General features: G+C 42.9%; 1 protein-coding gene across 4 annotated transcripts in view; it reads right to left on the reverse strand.

The window, feature by feature from the left end:
* The window catches only part of CTBP2 (C-terminal binding protein 2), a 142,645-nt gene that overhangs the window by 52,549 nt on the left and 70,327 nt on the right, over window positions 1-19,769 (reverse strand). For 3 of the 4 annotated variants that reach the window (XM_052799420.1, XM_052799421.1, XM_052799418.1), the window contains one exon: window positions 10,624-10,783. In XM_052799420.1, the coding sequence (XP_052655380.1) occupies window positions 10,624-10,681 (58 nt within the window). In that variant the 5' untranslated portion in view covers window positions 10,682-10,783. Of the gene's footprint in view, window positions 1-10,623; window positions 10,784-18,455; window positions 18,581-19,769 lie in introns of those variants that run through there. The other variant, XM_052799419.1, reaches the window with a different exon arrangement.

The following is a 19,769-nucleotide window of genomic DNA, read 5'->3' on the forward strand; positions in this document are numbered from 1 at the left end:
TAGACTTTGAGGTCAAATCTCATCATTTTTAATAAGAATTCAGGATCAAGATTTAAATAGCATGCGTAATGAAAAGCATGGGAATTATATCTGTCCCAGAAAGCAGTAGAGAAATCCATTGTTAAATGAATATATATTGTAATTCTGAACTCTGCCATGCATGTCTGGGCTTTGCATAAAAAATAATTAATTACTAGATTGTAACATGGTCCTGAGGAGATAAACAGCCTGGGTTCAGGGTGTCTCTCTGCCTTACTTCCCCTGATGATGCCAGGAGCTTGAAACACGTTCCTCCCTTGCAGACCCAACACAGACAAAAGCCAAAACCAAAACCAAAACCTAAACCAAACAGGGGGAAATATTACTTTAGCTAAAAAATATTTATGCATTGCTTTCTTAAAAGACTGGCATTTTGTATTATTGTATTGCAATAATCAAATCAAAGTATCAAATGTGGAGGGACCACATCTGCAGGTATGTCTTACTTTGGTCCCTCACCGTCCATGGGGACGGTTATGGGGGACGGCTGCTCCCCGATGGGGATGACCCCGAGGCCGAAGCTGCCAGCCCTGCATCCCTTGCTTAGGTTCATTTGCTGATTCAGACAAATACCTGTTATCATCAGCAGGCAGTGACATTGTTTTATCTCAAAAATGGATGTCAATCTATAGGCTATTTTGTGAACTGAAGCTGTTTATTAGTTAAGTTTTGAGGTGCTAGATGGCAGCAGAGAGTGTTTTGGTTTAAAAAAACTAAAAAGACAATCTAAAAAAAAGACAAAACAAATTAATAGTGTTAAGCTAATGGGCTACATAAAAGTGTCAGTAAGAAATGATCAATGCCGTTTAATTTTAAGGCAACAAAAATGCACAACCAACTCTAGAAAACTTGCTCTTTGAAGAAAGCTCTCAGATATAAAAGACATAATGAAAACCTTCACTGTTTTGGCACTTCGATCTATTACATCTGTTTGTGGATACCAAAAAATATAAAAGAGAAGTCGTGTAATGTGTTCTCTGCAGCTTTATTTTAGTACAGCCAGATGTCCTACTCCTGTCAAAATATTTACCAGTAAATATTCAGTAGAATCAGAATCAAACCTAAAAGCCTGGTCCAGATCCAAACGTCATCAGTCCTTGAAAGATTCTAACTTAGGAGTTAGATACGAGTTTTTTTCTGGTATTTTGAAGGAAAATCCATCCTGTTCTCATCTGTCCCTGAGGACATTTCCCATCACATATTTGGAAAAGGTAAAGCAGCCAACTTCCACCCCCCGGATGCTGGAGGCGGCTTCTGCAGCACTCCCAAATTCCAGAGCTCGGGAATAGGCGACAGGGTTGCCCCGCGGCCGCCGCTCCAACAACCCCTTAACATGGCTTCTCCTTGCCTATTCTGGGGATATTATCATTTTTCTGAGTAATCTTTAAATGCGGGGGAGGATTTAGAGTAAGGAGAAAAAACCCAGATATGATGACAACATGTTAATCCCTAAACCAGTTAATTTAAATGGGAAATGTGGTAAGGATGAAAATTAAGTTGATGGTATTGAAGTCATCAGCTGTAATTGTTTCTTAATTAACGACATGAAGTTATAAAGCGTGTTACATGGAACCTTGTCTTAAGGCTGGGGAAAATGGAAAAATACAAGGCAGAATTAAGAGTTAGACACGTATTAAGTTACCATAAATGTGGCCTTAAACGCAAGGAGAACAGAAGTATTTTTTCTTATTTCTGTGCATATAGCACTCAAGTCTCAGGGAAAAGGGAGCCCTCCTTCTTGCAATAGCTTGAGTCACATATCTATTACAAAAAAGTTGCATACCAAATTATTGAAATTTTTGTCTGTAACCTTATCTAAATGTGTCTTACTCTTTACCAGATGCCTAGGGGATTTTGTCAGGCTGGCTTCATATCTGGCTCAAGTCCTACATCTTGTCATGCACAGCCCTCTGTGGCACGTCACAGGAGATAGACTGCATATAAGTGATTATATAGAAAAAAAATCTACACAGAACTGGAAGACTACTTGAGCAGCCTGTGCCTCCATGCTGTACGGACAACAGTGTACCTGTAGATATGAGGTACACAGTACCTCCCATCACAAAGCAGAAGAATTCCACGTAGAAATATACAGTGTTCTTGATTCAGTACAGCAAAAGGGTTCAAAATCATGGAATAAGGTCAATAAGCTTCAATACTGTCTGTGAACCCACTAAGGTTGCTTGAACTTTCTTAATCCATAGGATTCTGTCCAATTTTGTAAAAATCTGAAAATTTTAACAAAACCTATTAATGACAAGTAATTCCCAAACCTGCCATGCCTCTATCAGCGAATGGGTAATGAAGAGCACTGCTGGATGGCACACTTTTCACTGCCCAGATTGGAAAAATGACGTGTAATCCAGCTTTTGTGTGAATTTGGAGTGATTTTCTGAAACCTCCAGAAAGGCCAAAGAACTCCATATGGACTCTAAGAAGAGCAAAACATTAGGAGCAGCCAGACAGATCTTCAGTTAGCATAATTCAGCACAGGGTGCAACGGCAGAGGATCTGACAAGCTAACTCTGCCTGCTCTCTAGGCAAAATGTGGTAAGCGAGTCTTCCTTAAAAGCCTGATGGTTTATGTGCTTTGAGGTGGAAACTTAAAAAAAATAAAAAAGCTTTATTGCAGGGGGGAAATCCTTGTACTGTGTTTTATATTCATGGAACAAAGAAACTCATATCCACTATAAAAAAAAAGGTCTATATTTATTCTAAATAAGTCACTTTTACTCAGGACAAGCAGTTTCTTCCACACTTGATATCATCTTTAACTCATTGTTTCTCATCAAATGACTAGTGGAGATAAGAATTTCCTGAGATAATAGGATTCTATTTCTAAGCAGTAAAAATAAGTATTATCAGATGCTACTTGGCATTCAAATTGGCAAGAATGTTAGAAAATTCCTCCACCCAAATATCAAACTTACTCATTTTGGCCACTGTTACGTTATACAAAGGAGCAAAAACTGGAGGCAGCCCCATTCCAGAGTTGCCCAGTCACTCCTGAGACCCTCACACATGCAATGCTCTGGAAGAGAGATGCTGAGCATTGAAACAATTCATTTTCTGGCATTACATGTACCACAATGTCTTATTACTGATTATTTCCTAGACAATACCATGTTAACAAAACACTAAGGCTTGGAAAATGAGAGGATGCCAGAATTCAGGTTGCTTGTACAACTTTCATTTTGACTGCCTTGTAGTTTTTAAGTACATTTTCCCATCTGCTTCCACAAGCAAGGTTCCTCTATTTTTCAGTGTGAATGGACTGTAGTTGTTGAATGAGAACCTATTCCGTATTCTGCTGTTAGTGGTGTGTTTGCCCAAACCTCAAGGACACAGTGTTCAAATACTGCTGAAAAGCCAGAACCATTACAATTCTTCAGGGGCACTTCTGTTGAGGGTTGTTTGGTTTTTTTTAATGATAAGAAAGTGCACCACAAGCAATAATTGACAGTGTGAATATTAAGTCCACTTTTATGGAAGAGAAACTGAAATAAACAGCAGGTAAAAAGCACCCCTGCCACAGATCCAGGTTTGTATTTACCAGAGGCTCTAGCATTACTTAGTATATGTATTCAAATATTACTGGATATGGTTTGCATAGACTTCCATCACAGGTGGAACTATGGAATACAGAATTTCTGTCCACCCTTGAAATGACTTAACCAGCCCCATGCAGCCACGGCCAATATGACAACCTTGTTGATGATGAAACCACCCGTTTCTTCCCCAAATTCCTTCCACCATTTCCAACCTTTGCAAAAAACCTTTCCTTCCAACCTTTGCTTTAGGCTCCCACCAGTGCTACCACCCTTCTCCCACCTCCTCCGCTCCCCACTTCGCTCACGTCGTGCTCCCAGCACCCTCCCTGCATCCTGCTGGACCTTCAGCGAGAAACTCAGACTACTAACCCAGCAGAAAATTCTCCAGATTTTTGGTTGTTGGGTTATTTGTGGATGGTTCAGCAACTGCAGCTGGGAGAGTTCTCCAACCCTGTAATTCGGAGCGATGACCAGACACATGCATGGATGTGCAGCACTAGGGCCACGTTGTCTCCCGACTGCTGCAGGACGTGTGGATTTTTCTCTGAGCAGCAGCTGCTGACATCAGCTCCTTTTCAGATCATATTTGTTTTAACCATCAGGTGCTCTATGCTGTGAACGCTTCAGAGCAGACACCCTCCTTAACAAGGGCTTGGTCAAAACCCAGCAAACAGCAGACACCACCGCAAACAAACAAATAATGACCAATCATATGAACTGGCTGCTGGAGGTACAAAGGCATTTCCTAGTTCATCCTGAGTTTCCTGATTCAGCCTGAAAATGCAAGTATGTTGTTCAAGGGCTTCTGTTCCTTTTCCTTTGAATAGCCACAGAATCAATGGGGAAACATGAGAACAGAGAGAAAACCACCATCCCAACGGTCGGCGTATCACGGGAAGGTGCTTATTCAAGGTTTTCAAGATGAACTATTGCATCAAAGGACTCAGACCTATCCAAGAGGCATCAGTAGCCACCATGGTGTCCCACTCCCACTGATAAACAAGGGTCTGTGAGGGTCAAGACCACACATAGATACGATAGTGACTGGAAGGTAAATACTTGAGGAATTCTGTCAGGAAATCTTAATTATGGGTAGCACCAGAGAAGTCTCATCCAAAGAGGACACTAGGGTGCCACTCAGAATATAAGTCAGTAAATCAAAAAGCCGAGAGACTCATGCATTAGGCACTGAAAAGTACTATGTGAATGTGCTGGCATTTATCGGCCATTAGACATATCAAAGGACCTGAAGGAAAACAAAGAATATGAATGGCTTGTTTGGCACTGCAAACAGTTCTGCTATTTTGCAAAGTACAGACAGCTTTAGTGGCACAAACCGATGTGTAAGGACATGATTTCCCACTGGATAACGACAAATCCTGAAGAAAAAACTCTTATCAGAAAATGTCTGGGCTCACTTGGCCTTGCAATTTTTTTTTCTCTTTGCTTCTTGTTCATCTAAGGGCTGCCACTTTTGGGGCATGTGTTGAAAGCTCGACTGACTCACAAATGTCAGTGCAAACTTTAAAGCCAGGCATTAAAATTTCATGGCAATGGTGTTGAAGACGGCAAGCTAGCGCAGTTGCAATGGTATGGAGCAGAGGCAGCACTTGGGATCATCAGAGAGGAATTGAGTGGTGTTGGGAAACCCCTGTTTTACACACAGACAAGACACTGCCATCCTGCATCCTGGATGTGCCACCGCTACTGCCTTGTCCCCATTAAGTTTCTACATTTCATGAGAAAATGACAACGCAACCTTGCACACTGCCATAGCAGCTTCTCCTCTGGCTTCCCAGCCAGACTGTTCCCAAAGACACGGCCAGCAGCTGCGGAGGGCTGCTCCTCACTCCCTGTCTAGCTTCCAGTATTATTTAATATTTTTTAACCATATTCACAGAAGCACAGGATAAAGAACAGCTGAGCAAGCAGCAGACTGGGCAGCAGAAGTGATGCTTCAAGTTATTTCCTTGCACGGGAACGCCTCGTGCGGGCACCAGAGCCCCACGGGAGCGATGGATGCCATCTGCCAGGAGTGCCACGGTCTTCTGGGCTTGGGGTTTCTTGGAAGCATTGCTGCACCCCTTGTTCTGCCACAGGTAGCACAGAAAAAATTACACCTAATCTCCCGCTGTTGTTGTTTCCTAAAAGAAAGGCAGGTGAGCTTCTGCCCTGAGGTTTATTGCCACTGATGGTTTGAAATTGCGGCTGTGAGAGTCACACACTGCAACAAGCCACCTTGACCACGGTGCTGCCCAGCCAGAGACACAATCGTCTGTGGCCAGATTATGCTGCTGAACCTTCCCTTCAGCGAAACAGCAAGGAAAATCAGCAATGTTGCACGTCTTGCCTACATTCTGTCATCTTAGCAGGGCCTGCCACGGTTTCTCATCAACCTGGAGCTTCACTCCCTTTCTGCTGCCCAGAGGGAGGCAGAGGAGGCAGGGAGCACTGAGGAAGAGCAGGAGGAAACCACCAGGCTTACAAGACAAGGAGAAATAACACACATACCTGTAGGATCACGCAATTGAAGACCGTCATAACAAATTAAAATCAGGGCGGTCATGAAGGATAGAAGGGTAACCTTACTTCTCACAGCACCTAAGTTTGAGGGCCAGTTGTCTGAGGTCCTGCTCTCACCTTCCTCACGCAGGCTCTGTCCTGCCTCCTTCCTCCGATTTACTCCGCGCTCATCTTCACCTAAGCCTGCTGCTCCCCCTTTGCAGGGCTGCGTTCTGGCGGAGGTCCCTGCCTCGCACCCACCACCCCTGTGCCCAGGGGAGCATTACAGAGCACACGACATGACCTTCAGCTGCATTAGCTGCGCTCAATTCATTTCTTTCGAAGGCTGAGAAATTGCCCCAAATTTGGGAACAATAACAGGCACGCTCCTGACATCACGGCAACTCTACTGCAAAATTCAGACCCGTTTTATCTGAAACAGAGCAGGCGGGTACCGCGGCTTCCACGCTGTACGGCTGCAGGATTGCGGCTCTGCTTTGTTTCAAACACAGCAAAAACAACATCCCTCTCCACCTCCCACTCAGACATGGCTCCACAATTTTTGCTGGAACTTTTTTTTTTTTAATTCACCCCGAGGTGAAAACTCATAATGGAATGGAAAATTTCAGCTCAAACAAATTTAAAATGTGGCAAAATTACAAGCTAATGGGAACAGTATCTGAACTAGGGGGTGCTGGACAAGTCTAACTAAACACAGCACCAGCAGCTCCACCTCTAAAGCATATTTTGACCCGCTACGTAATTAGACACAATTCCACAAACAGGAATTATGTAAACCACTCTGCATATATTATTTTCAAAAACCCCAGCCATTCACTGGGTACATCTTTCCACCCACATGGATCCAATTACAGAACAGGCACCCGAAGTCCCTGGGACAATCAGAAAAGAAAGAAATGGGTAAGCCAAGATCACTGCGAGCACACTCTGACTTAGCTTCATTCAGATGGGCATCACAAACCCACTTAATTCTTAACAGACTACTCTAAATGTCTTTACTGCAGGCTGTTGCCCCAAAATTTCTTTATCCCCTCAAGTCTGCACCTTTATCGCATCTGTATTTTTCTATAGAGCAAAATCTGTTACCTGGTGCCAAAAGCTCACCTCTTCAAAGCAACCTGCTTAGAGCAAAAAGTAATGGCGTCATACAAAGATGTCATAACTATATATTAAAAAAAACCCAGAGAAATTGGTCAAGCTGAGTAATGCAATGCGACTGAACTACTTCTCTTCCTGGAAGACTCATAAACCTGCCTATAAAGTCTATGAACCGGCATTTTCAAAGATACCACCTCCTTGTACAGCTTGGATTATTTTTCCATGCCAGATGCACGTTTAACAGAGTAATACAAACACTGCAGCTTCTTAATATACTCTTTTAATACCGCAGCAGTTTGTAAGCTATTTCCCTCAACATGTGACTAGTTATGTTTTTAGTAAGCCTGTATGAAGAAGAATCCGGTTGGCAGTGTGGATAGGGATTACAACATGCAGCCCGAGGATATTTCACCTCCAGACCTGCCACCATCCTGCTGCGTGGAATAAAGTCCGTTCCCTAGCAAACTCTCCAAGGGTTTGTGTTGTGAATAGTAAAAAGGGATGGTACAGTATATGCAACTTCATAAAAAGCACAGAAATCCACCTACGTACTACAAAACATTTAGGTTTTCATCAGGAAAATATAGCTTTGTATCCTGTCCACTTGTTTAAAGAGAAAAGCTGCACAAGTGCTTGCACAGAACAGGAACACATTAAAAGCAAGTTCTTTGCACCACATTGCACTCGGCTTGATGGAGCGGTAGAGATTCTTCTTACTGAACATCATTCTGTTAGCAAAGACTTCTCTCCTCAGTCTGCTGAAGTAGTTCCCTAATTTCTCATCATCGTTCACTGATTATTCCATATACGTTTCATGACAAAACCAAGAGAAATGCTCTTTTTTTTTTTTCAAAGTGTGTTTTCACAGTAGCTGGAATGGCCCCTCTTCACTGCTTTCCTATGCTATAATACACAATTAGGAGCCTATAATAAAAAATAACCATTAGAGATGCCAGTATAGTATACTGCTGGCCTACAAGTCTAGTATTTTGGAAAATCCTAAGCTTTTTGTATTTTTCAAGGTAATTTTTACAATGTTGCTTACACTCAGTCCTAATCTGTTGCTTATAAATACAACACAACAGTGTCTTACAACAGTGAATCCCATCGTTTCAATAAAATCACAAAACAAGTTGCAAATGACAAAGTATACTTAAAAAAGTTATGTCTTCTGCACATTTACAGATTAGAAAAGAATATCTTTTGACCAAGAAAGAAGAAAAAAGCTCATATATCAGAGGAAAATAATCTAAACTTCAATCACATCTAAAGCTCCGTTAGCAGGTTTGTCGTATGATCGTTTTGAATTTCTTGTACACTCAGCAACTAGATCTGATAGTAAACATCAAACCGGGAAGGCAGCTTTTGAAAATCCGCGTTCAGCTGATACAACTCTTTTAAGTCAAGTTCAAAGTAAATTTTGAAGATGAGATAGCATACTACACCTGAGCGTTTATGACATTCAATAGGAGAAATATGCAGCTCCACACTGCAGTGTACCCTGGATACTACTTTCTAACTCTCATCTTCTCTGCTTTGCCTCCCCCCTCCAAAATCAACAGAGCAAAATTAATAGAGCTAAGTAACTCGTGCCAAGTTTAAAGCAACAGCAAAGGAGTGTTACTTTGGCATGCTAGAGTAAGCAATATATAACACACAAAAATCAAGGCAAAAACCACCCTGTCCTGCAGATCAGCATTTTACACTCACTGGAAACTCCACAAAGCCCCACACATTTTGCTCGAATGGACGCAGTACAACTCCCCTGTGAGCTCTGCGCTTTCATCCACAAGCAAAACCTATTTCACCTCATTGGCATTCACGTAATACTACAAATTGTTACCCTGCAGGCCACTACCCACCTCTGTAAGAGCAGATGAACACTGGAACTCTGTAAGAGACATAACTTAAGATATTCTTCCTAAAATAACACTCCGTTCTGCTTTCGCTGCTGATGGTAAAACTTGCACGAGTGTTGGTCTGCATAGGAGAATTATCAGAGCGTACACCAAAAAGGCAGAGCTTCTTTGCCATCACTTCATTTCTATCGTAACTAACTTACACTATGTGAGCTGCAATAGAAAACATTACCTAAAAACTTTTTCTGTTGGAAAATTGAAATAGAAGGTTGTTGTGGTTTAACCCCAGCCAGCAACTAAGCACCATGCAGCTGCTCACTCCCTCCCCCCCCCCCCCAGTGGGATGGGGGAGAGGATTGGGAAGAAAAGTAAAATTGTGGGTTGAGATAAGAACAGTTTAATAGAACAGAAAGGAAGAAAATAATAATGATAATAGTAACAGTAATAAAATGACAATAATAATAATAAAAGGATTGGAATATACAAAACAAGTGATGCACAATGCAATTGCTCACCACCCACTGACCGATGCCGAGTTAGTTCCAGCGCAGCGATCTGCGCCCCCCAGCCAACTCCCCCCAGTTTATATACTGGGCATGACGTCACATGGTATGGAATACCCCTTTGGCCAGTTTGGGTCAGCTGTCCTGGCTGCATCCCCTCCCAACTTCTTGTGCCCCTCCAGCCTTCTTGCTGGCTGGGCATGAGAAGCTGAAAAATCCTGGACTTGGTATAAACACTACTTGGCAACAACTGAAAACATCAGTGTGTTACCCACAGTATTGTCATACCGAACCCAAAACATGACACTGTACCAGCTACTAGAAAGAAAATTAACTCTATCCCAGCCGAAACCAGGACAAAGGTAAAAGTCACCTGTGCTGTGACACTCTAACATACTATTAATAAGAATGATTTACAGCAAATCTGCCTTCTCGCCACACACCAACGAAAGAAAAGCTGTTCCAACAATACGTCCAAAACCATAAGAAATACTCCAACAGCAACTTTTAAATTTTCCATCTATTTCTTATAGGCTGATAGTGAATATTACAGGAGATCGTCTACTTTCACACCCCCTGAGTGACACTTGTCTTGGACACTGCAACCCGCACTGCCCAGAGTGGGAAGGGGAGGAAGAGTTATGGCACCAGCCTCTGCGTCCTGCCTTTCTCTGGCCAGAGAAGACCTCCAGAAAGCAGCACATTTAACAGAGCACAACCCCTTTCTAAAGACAGTATAAATTTAAGCTATGTTCCAAATTGGGACTGACTAGATCATTTCAGTAGAAATTAGGATAAAAGGAGAAAACCTGGTAATTAAACAAAAATCCTGTTCACAGGACTACAGATGACTTTCAAATAAGTAACCAGTATATCCTTTCCCAATATTTCAACAACAGTATGACTGTATTTTGAGCCAACAGAGAGGACAGGGGATCTAGTCCTGGATCTGGATCTCTATGTCTAAGCACTGTAAAAAACAAGGAAAAATTAGATATTCTACCTTAACCATCTGTCAGCTTCTATAGAAAAACTGGAGCATGCTCTTACCTTCACAAATTCTGTCCAGTCGCTGCCGCTTGACTTTGTGTTTATCCACAAGTGCCATTCTTGACAGTATTTTGTAACTTTCTGATTCAAAAAGCAAAGCAGTCCCCCAGGAACTTAGGAAAACTCACAGGAGTCGGCGTGCATACCGCCACTGTCGATCCTGCAGAGAAATGAAAGGATTCATTAGGATTTCTTGCACACCTGGTGAGACCTACCCGTCCCCAACAGCAGAGCAGGTTTCTGAAAGGACAGCTGTGAGTTTAGTCATTCCAACCCCAGCGTCCCACCAGTCACACATCTTACACTGCAAATCAAGCTTACAGCCCCTTTATCTTCCCTGCGATCAGAAAAAACAGCATTGTACAAGAGAACTGCCTTCCCAGTTTTATTTCTGTCTTAAAAATCTATTCCTAGCAGATAAAATCCATTAAGCTATTTTGTAGGCTCACAGACACTGAAAGATTATTAGAGAGTATATAAAAAAGGGAAAGTAGCTTTTGCTTTTCCAGTACTTTCACACACATACACACACACAAACCACTTTCATGTCTTATTTAAGCCTTGCCCTGTAAAAGTCATCAATGGACCTTGATTTTGCAACTAGACCTTGATACATATTCCAGCTGTCACCATAGCCTGTCCTTACCTTCATACTTGAAGGGCTAACATTAAACTTTGGGTGCCAGAGCTGCCATTTCTAGCACACACACTTTTAAACGCCAATGAAATAAAGCAACCCATAAAGCGGTATGTGTAGCTGATTTATAAGCAATGCTCTACAAAGGGACAACAGCTGCAGGCTTTTCTGCATTTTGGTGACACAGAGGAAGACCCTCAATGGATCCTCTCAGGTCTGATGCTTTTGATCCTACAGAGAGCCAAAGGTTCATTTAATCTCTGAACGCTCCGACCTGAGCTCAGACTGCAGACCCTGAACGTGCCGTTGTGGCTCTTATACCCAACAGCTTTGTTGTAAAATCCAAGTATGAGTTTCTCAAAGCAAGTTCCACAACAGTATTCATGAATCAAGACATATACAAGAAAAGACCTCACGGTGACAACTGAATTCAAACAATTCAACGCTACATGCACTAATTTTTTACCGAGTTATGCTATAGTACCAGAGAGATGACAATGATAAGAGCTACAAACCTTCCAGGGATGGACCCCACTCAAGAGGCTCTGGCCCCCAACCAGCCATCCACCACCCTTTTAAGCCCACTTAAAAGCACCGAAAGAGCAGAATTAGTGGAAAGCTGTGATTTCTAGAAACAAAGCAAAACACCACCACATTTTCAGAGGCCTTGCAAGGAGAGAAGAGGAAGAGGAAGACAGGCACGAGCACAAGCACAGCAAGAAATCCTCTCCTGAGTGGCCATCTGTATCGCATTGCAAAGTCTCAACCACTCTGCCTACAAAGTACTAGAAAGGGTTGAAAAAATAAATAAATTCTGAAAAGCCAGCAATAACCACAAACTTGGTACCACTCATTCAAACTGACCCCCAAACAGCTCCTCCATGGTAGGTGCGTTTTCACACTGCATTATTTGCAAGCAAAATTTTCACGACAAACTAAAAAACCGCTGGGTTCACGTAATACAGGACACACAAGAAGACACCGCGAACCAGGAAAATCCAGGCTGATGTCCAAAAGTTGACCTTGGGCAGCATCTGTAACCTTGACTTCTGCTTCGCCTTCTGTACAGCAGCGATAGCAACACTTAACCCATCCTCTCAAAACACTTCAGGTTCTTCATATTCACATAGTCCGGTCAGGCGTTTCTACCTTGCATTTTATTTCTCTGCAACAGTGTACGGCTCTCCTAAAACCACGCCAGTGAAGCAATAACTTCCCAGAAAACACAGTTAACAAATGCAATATGCTAGGCTGAGCACACGAGGGGTAAAGGCTCTAACAAAGCCGCTGCATACTGAGATGACAATTTCATGGAGATTATTGTTATTATTATAAATGGTTATCAATTATGCATCACACTGATAGTTAATTTATAAAAGGAAAAGGGTTGTGTTGGTACAACTGAATTCTGACTAAGGGAAGATAGGCGATTTCCTGGTAGTTAATGGCCAATTTCCCAGCAGCGCAACTGCAGCATAATCTCTGAGATTTATAGCAATAATTAATTGATTTTTTTTAAACATAGGGATGCTAAAGAGCACGATTCCCACTCACATTAATAATTAATGAAACATTCTAAAAGAAGCAGAAAACTTCCATTCCAGAGGCAGAAGCTTGCTACAGTCAAAATATTTCTTACAACAAAAATTAAACTGTTAGCGTAGCTAAAGCCAGAGTAGCTAACAGCATTTCCATGAGCAACATTTAAAAGTATACGCATGAATTTTTGCCTCTATTACATCCCACTCCACTTTCAGGGAGAAACACCAGGTTCTAAAAAAGTCATGTCAGGAGAGAAAAAGTTATCATTTTCTTCTGAAAATGCTCAAATGGTTCATTATGTAGGGGCTGCAACTCTTTTCTCCTTTTCTTCCCAAACAAAATCAATATGCAAAGTGTATTTAATTTTGACAGAGTGCATTTTCTGAAGGACAAATGTGTCCATTAAAGTTTTTTTCTCCTGCCCTCTCAATTCCCTGCATTACTCCCTGGAGGAAAACTTTCTACAAAAGAAACTAATAACAATCAGAGAAATTACTGCTCATATTATCAGAATCCCACACAGCTTAATGTAATGCCCATGAATGAACTCCTTCCTAATGAAGTTAACTATTCCATCTTTATCTGACAGGTGTCCATGATGATATCAACCAGCAATAAAAGCCCAACTCAGAAGACTTATTAAAAATGTGGCAGGAGCTGCCGAGCAGGATTTGGCAGGGATGGATAAAATGGAAAAAAGCAGATGTGCAGGGCACAGAAACAAGCGGATATTCCCCAGCCTTCGTATGAAGCTATAATTAAGAAAGCAGTTCTTCCATTTGTGGGAGGAAGGACGCAATTAGTTGCACACCCAACTTCAATCTATCCTCAATGATTTCTCTATCCAACCCAATCTCAAAACAATTGCAAGGCTAAATGTCCCCCACAATAAAATAAATACAATCAGGCTAGGCAGAACAAAAATCGTGGTCAGCAATTAAAATACAAGAAAACCTCATTGTATGAGGAAATTTGAGAGAGAGGGGGGCACGCACAAAAATTGTACTTCATCTTCAGCAAGATTAGGAAACAAGTGAAGTGATTTACATACAGTAATTGCATGGCCGTGTTAGCCTCCAACAGTGTCTTTCAAAATGTAAATTTTCTTGAAAACCCTCGGACACGATGATAGCCCAGCAGTTATTTATTTATTTAAAGAAGGAACGTACTTAAATACAAGGTTTTAGGAAAAAAACCAATCCTGACGTAACACATTTAAAAAGCTTCTTAGTACTGCCCGTTAAATACCACAATCTATGAGCCAGAAAATGAGAGCAGAGAAAGCTGTATTAGGGCTTATTTTTCCTGCTTTCGATGGAAAACAAAAAGAACAAAAAGGTGATTTTCCGAAAAAATGCACTGTTAGACAAAAACAAGAGAAAGGTGACTTTACGAAGAATGTGTTGTCTTCTAAGCTCTCTCTCTCAACTAGCACTGTTTTACCATCTTTTCATGGCATATGTAGGTAGCACAGGAGCACAAACATGGGCGACATATATTTTAGGGCATCCATCACAGGCATGGCCATCAAACCACAGCAGCACCCAGCAGGTGATTAAGAGCCCCTCTTCCCACCGCTCCGGACAAAACCGTGTCTCGCACATTCCCTTTCTGTGCACAGCCCCGGGAAAGTGGAATGCTGGTTCCCTACATCCCGTTTCACGATGAACCGAAGCCAAGGCAAGCGCACAGCCCCGCTGCAGCACCGCAGGCTTTGGTAAGCATCATGAAACCGCACCTGTGAGTCCTGCCCAAAACGCAGCTCATCGGCTACGATGCAATAAAACCGTGATTGCTGCCTTTCCAGGTGCGAATGAACAAGTGGTACAAACACACCACTTCTGCCAATGAATACACGGTCGTAGGTTAAGTAGTAGTCCTCTAACTTCAAATACAAGCATCTTTCTAAACAACCAAAAAAAGCACGTGCACACTCCCAGACCCTTAGTGGAGACAGAAACCTGTTGCTCACAATTTCCAACTACATTTTCTACCCTCTATGAAATATGGCATCAACAAAATGGAGATTCCCTACTACAGAAAACTCCTAGCTCCATGAACTGCAAAAGTTCCCATTTCCAAACAGCAAAGGCAAATTTCTGTCCTTCCTCACATCTAAACTGGGTTTCCACATGTACAACTCCTTACTTAAACAAGGGAAAATCCAGTCCAAATGTTTTGACGATACCGTCGGAGATTTCCTAGGCTCCCAGGAAAGGAGAGTTTCCCAGAGAAGGTTTTGTACTCATGGTTACTGCAGGACATCCATCCTCTCAGCTGGAAGCAGACCAGGATGCCCAAGTGGTTGGTAATTGTGAAGTTAGTATCTGCCGATGGCAAGGGCAGCTCTCTCTGCTGCCTCCTTTGCATAGAGTTTGGAAAGCTCGATCGCACTTGAATTGAGATTTCAATGCAAGAACACCCCTCAGAGCTGTGAACTGTTTAAGCCCTGCATTAGCATCACCGGGCGTTAACTATTCTGAACTAGCTGGCCATTTCCACGGCTGATCATTTCAGACATTGGCAGCTGCCGTTGGGGAGGACAGGAGGGGCTGAGAAACGGAGTTCAGCACAAGAAAGGCAAAACGGAGGAAAGAAAGAAGGAGACACACAGAGATAATGACAGGGGAGGGAAGCGGACAAAGGAGACGGTACAATGCAGGAGGAACACTTTGCGAACACTGTGTCACCCTTCCTCCCTACGCCGGTGGCACGACCTTAAGTGCGATGCCACTGCTCAGCCCCCATCACCTTCCCCTCTCTCTAAAGCCCTGGCACGACCGCAGGGGAGGGAAGCACGTGGAAGGGAAGGGACAGACAACATGATCCTTCCCGAGATCCTTTTTTTGGATGTCTTCTTTTAAAGCACAATAAAACAACATGGGGAACTCACAGTGTCAAGACACCATTAAGCCTGATAGCCCAGCAGGAACCAAAAAAGGATTAAACATTTATACGGGTAGTGAGAACAAACATAGATTTTCATTAGCCAAAATAAAAAATAGGTTAATTTTATTTTTTTTTTTTTAAATGCCTGAGGGATGTAAAACCTCACACTTGGGAAGAAGAATCGCAGTTTCTGTGTGGCCAGGGTTCGGACTTCTCGTGCTCCATTAAATGCTCTCAGCCATTGCATGGGAAATAGGATGCTAGGAGAAAAAAAAAGTTTTTTTCCCAATTTCTGGGAGAACTACCTCGGCTGTAAATTACACCTCAGTGCCAGGCTCCCAGCAGCCTGCGTCCCCCCCATGGACCCTCAGCACCCTCAAAACAGTGAGGGCAAGACTCTTGCTACAAAACCATTGTTAATTAGGTTTAATGCTTTTACTAGTTATTAGTATGATTTTGCTGCCACAGAGCGTTCAGCGATGTTTTGCGTTAAGGCCTCTCCGTGGGAATGACTGGATGATGCCGTGGGTGGCAATAAGCGTTATTTTTCTAGGTGACTCGCTTTTTTTCTGCCCAGTAACCTAACGACCAAAGTCTTGCCCCTCCACTGCCTACCTGGTGCCTTCCTCCGAAAACTGCTGGGGAAAGTGTACTCACTGGGTGCCGCAGCTGGGCAGAGAAGGCAGTAACACAGCAGGTTAAACATGCTTCACGGAGAGTCGGCACTCCCACGTTAGCACCTGCTGATGGCAAATAAAGAGCTCTTCTGCTCTTCACCGTACAGAAAAGGAGAATAACATGCTGTAGGAGTCTTGCGCTGAAGAACTGGTAACAATTTTGAGGAACTTGCTATTATATGAGTGAACAAAATGTACCATAACGGCATATGAGCCTGCACATCTGTTGCTAAATTAAATGCGCTACATAATGATGCAGACCACATCTTAAAACATTATGCAACACGATACAGACTGTGCGAAAATAATAAGGCTTCAAAGACGACATAGAGGGCCTGATCCTGCATTGTTTTCAGCCCTTGAAAGTCACGTCAAGTATCCCTCATCAGTTCTACTCCATCAAAGCTACTTGTTGACTCAGTAAAAGAAGAATCACAACTTTATATATATATATATATGCCCTTCAAAGGAAAAAAAGACATGTGGGTTCATAGCATTTTCCTTCCTCTCCATCTTAATAATGCATAAAGCATGAGAGAGGTTTTTGTTTGCATCTGGATTTTTTATTAAAGTTTCTTTAAGAATCGTATTTCAGGTTACAAATTGTACTCCGGATTGGGTTCTCAGTAGCCACAAAGAAGTTATGAAGACCTACTGAAATGACAATATTCAAGTTGCCCCAATAGCCATGGTACAAAAAAGAGGGGAGTGAGATACTTGGGGTTTTGTTCCTATTTTATTTGTCAGCATTTTTTTCCCAAATTTTCTTTTCCAACATTAGTGACTAATTCTTGGCTTTGATAAAAGGAGATCCAGGCACACTTTCTTGTCAGGGAGTAACAGCCCTCTGCAGATCCTCTGTGAGTTTTCAAGTAAAACTAGGAAATACCAGAACTGGCACGCCTTTCATTCCTAAAGCTAAAATACAAACAAGCAACCCAAACAGACAGCAAGAAAATTGCTTTAAAGAAAATAACTGTCATCTCTCTTTCTGGCATCAGAAGTGAAGCCAGTTGATGCTCTGAAGCCGGCTGATGCTCTGCTTACCCTGCACCGACAGCCTTCAGGGGCCTAGTGGTGGGCAAAACAATAACCAGGAGCTGAACCCAAATTATCCACTTAGCTTTGAGAGCGCCTAATCCATCTGTTAATTAATCATGGGCCTCCTTCAGCCTCTCTTATCTTGTTTTTCTAAGTATATGACACTGATAACGCGCGCACACTGATATTGCTACAGCACATAACTGGCTGGGAAACTACCCTTAACTTTTCAAACAAAACAAGAGGAAATGATACATAAATAATCTTACAGTCTCCAAAGGTCTCTGCCATACTGAAAAATAACATCTCATTCTACATTTTGCCAGAGTTCCTTAAATTACTTGTTATTTATTTTCACTAATTGCAAAGATTAATGCGGCAGCGAGGCGAACCTTCGCCATTGGCACATCTGGATAACCAAAAGCTCTCCTCTACTCAAGCCGTTAGTTGCTCCTGTACCAAAATCAGCACATCCAAATTAGAAACCCCGAGAAAAATTGACTATTTGCTGGTTTGTCAGATGAGTTATACAGTTACTTGGCCATTAGAGGGCATTTTATACTGCAGAGTGAAGCACCGGCACACGGCTTGTGAACAGCATCACTAACCCCCATCTGGAGCTGCTGGAGAACAGTTTCTGTCTACTCTCATTTAGTAATTGCCACTTTTCAACCTTTCCATATGCTGTATATAGATGATCAAGCAAGAGCAAGGACAAGAGGAAAATAAGATGAAATAGCTATGAAAAAAGTCCTGGTTAAATAAACACTTTGGTGCACAGCTATTGTTACTTTCAAGGTTTGGTTTTGTTCAGTTCACTTCTTCCCTCCTGCTAACTCCAACACAGCAAACTTCATCCTTTTTACTCTCACAAACAGCAGTTTACGTTTTAAGTCCTGAAAATGATTAACTGAGAAAAACTGTAAATTGTGCCATGGCACCACTACCCGTCTCCGGAGCTAGAGGGGAGAGCTCATCCATCTCCAGAGCTGAACAAAGGCAAATCCAGCTTCCTCACTGCCAAGAGGTAGGACATGGCCGCTTACCTTCAGAGGTCTCCTTCTAATTACTACTATACTGCCAAATGTGAACTTTAAACTGTTTTCAGCTTCTGCTGGCTAGGAAACCACACAAAGCCACCCACTTCCCTGCTTCGGTGGTTTTCCTCCCTGCATCTAAATACAAATCAAATTAGGAAAGAGACAGATATCTTGCTATACATCTCCAAATATACGTATGTTTGTAATCAGGGTGGCCAAACTTCCTGAGTACGAGCTGCATACCAAAATCTTCATGTGGCCGAGAGCCACATCCTCCCAACCTCTGTACCCGCCTCCCACCACACATGCACCCTGTGCCCCCCTGTAAAACCTCGTGTTTCTCCCATCCCCACGACTCTGTGCTGCTGATCTGCCAAGCTCACATCTCTTGCCGGTCTCTGGCCAAAAATGCAGGGCTGGCAGAGGCGGTGGCTGTGCCTTTCACAGCTCGCCGCAGCAGCACCCAGCGCTCTTGCCTTGCAGAATTTGATTAAACATCTGTACATAGTATATACTTCCACAATACTCACAAGTTACTCCTGAATTCCTCCTTAACAGAAAGTTCAAAACAGCAAGCGCAGCTATTCAAAGACTACCAAAAAGACCCCGGATATCAATGCTTTCCTTTGGGTGCCCAAGCTAAAGGACCAACGCTAAAACCAAGACCACTTGTCCTTGCGACTCTTGCAAGTCCTTGGATCTGTATCGCTCCTAAATAAAAGAAATAATAGAAGAAGCAACTAGATGAGCGCATCCTTACAAGCAAACACATGGGATACTCAGGGAGTACAGTGCTTCCTTCCCCTGCACCATCTCTGCCTGGCAGTCTCTCTGCGAAGGCACCCCACTCCCGCAGCAGCACCCACCTCGTATTCCGAGTTGTAACCAGGTGCTGCTGCATCAGCGGGTTGAACGTAAGACAAGAACACGACAGCACCTTCATCCCAGCCAGCGCAGCCCACCTACAGACTTACAGGACGTACAGCTGAAGTGTCTTCAAGTCTGGAATACTACCCTTCACTCTTAATTTCTTAATTCTTCCATAATCAGGATCAAACAATTAAATCTTACACGAAGACCCAAGTGGCTCCAGCAATGAGCAGCGACACAGGACCTTCTCCTTGGGCCCCGTCCCACAGCGAGCAAACACTACTGCACGGCAATGGCTACGTATCATGGAAGGTACCTTGGTGGCCTCAGCCCAGTTCCTTAGGGGACGCACGCCCATATCCCAGGAAAGATCACAGTGGTGCACACCAGCCCACACCTTCATGCCCCAGTCGAGGGCCGGAGGAGGAACCGTAAGCACTGCGTGGCAGG

This window comes from Harpia harpyja, chromosome 10 (assembly GCF_026419915.1).
Source record: "Harpia harpyja isolate bHarHar1 chromosome 10, bHarHar1 primary haplotype, whole genome shotgun sequence".
NCBI lineage: Eukaryota > Metazoa > Chordata > Aves > Accipitriformes > Accipitridae > Harpia > Harpia harpyja.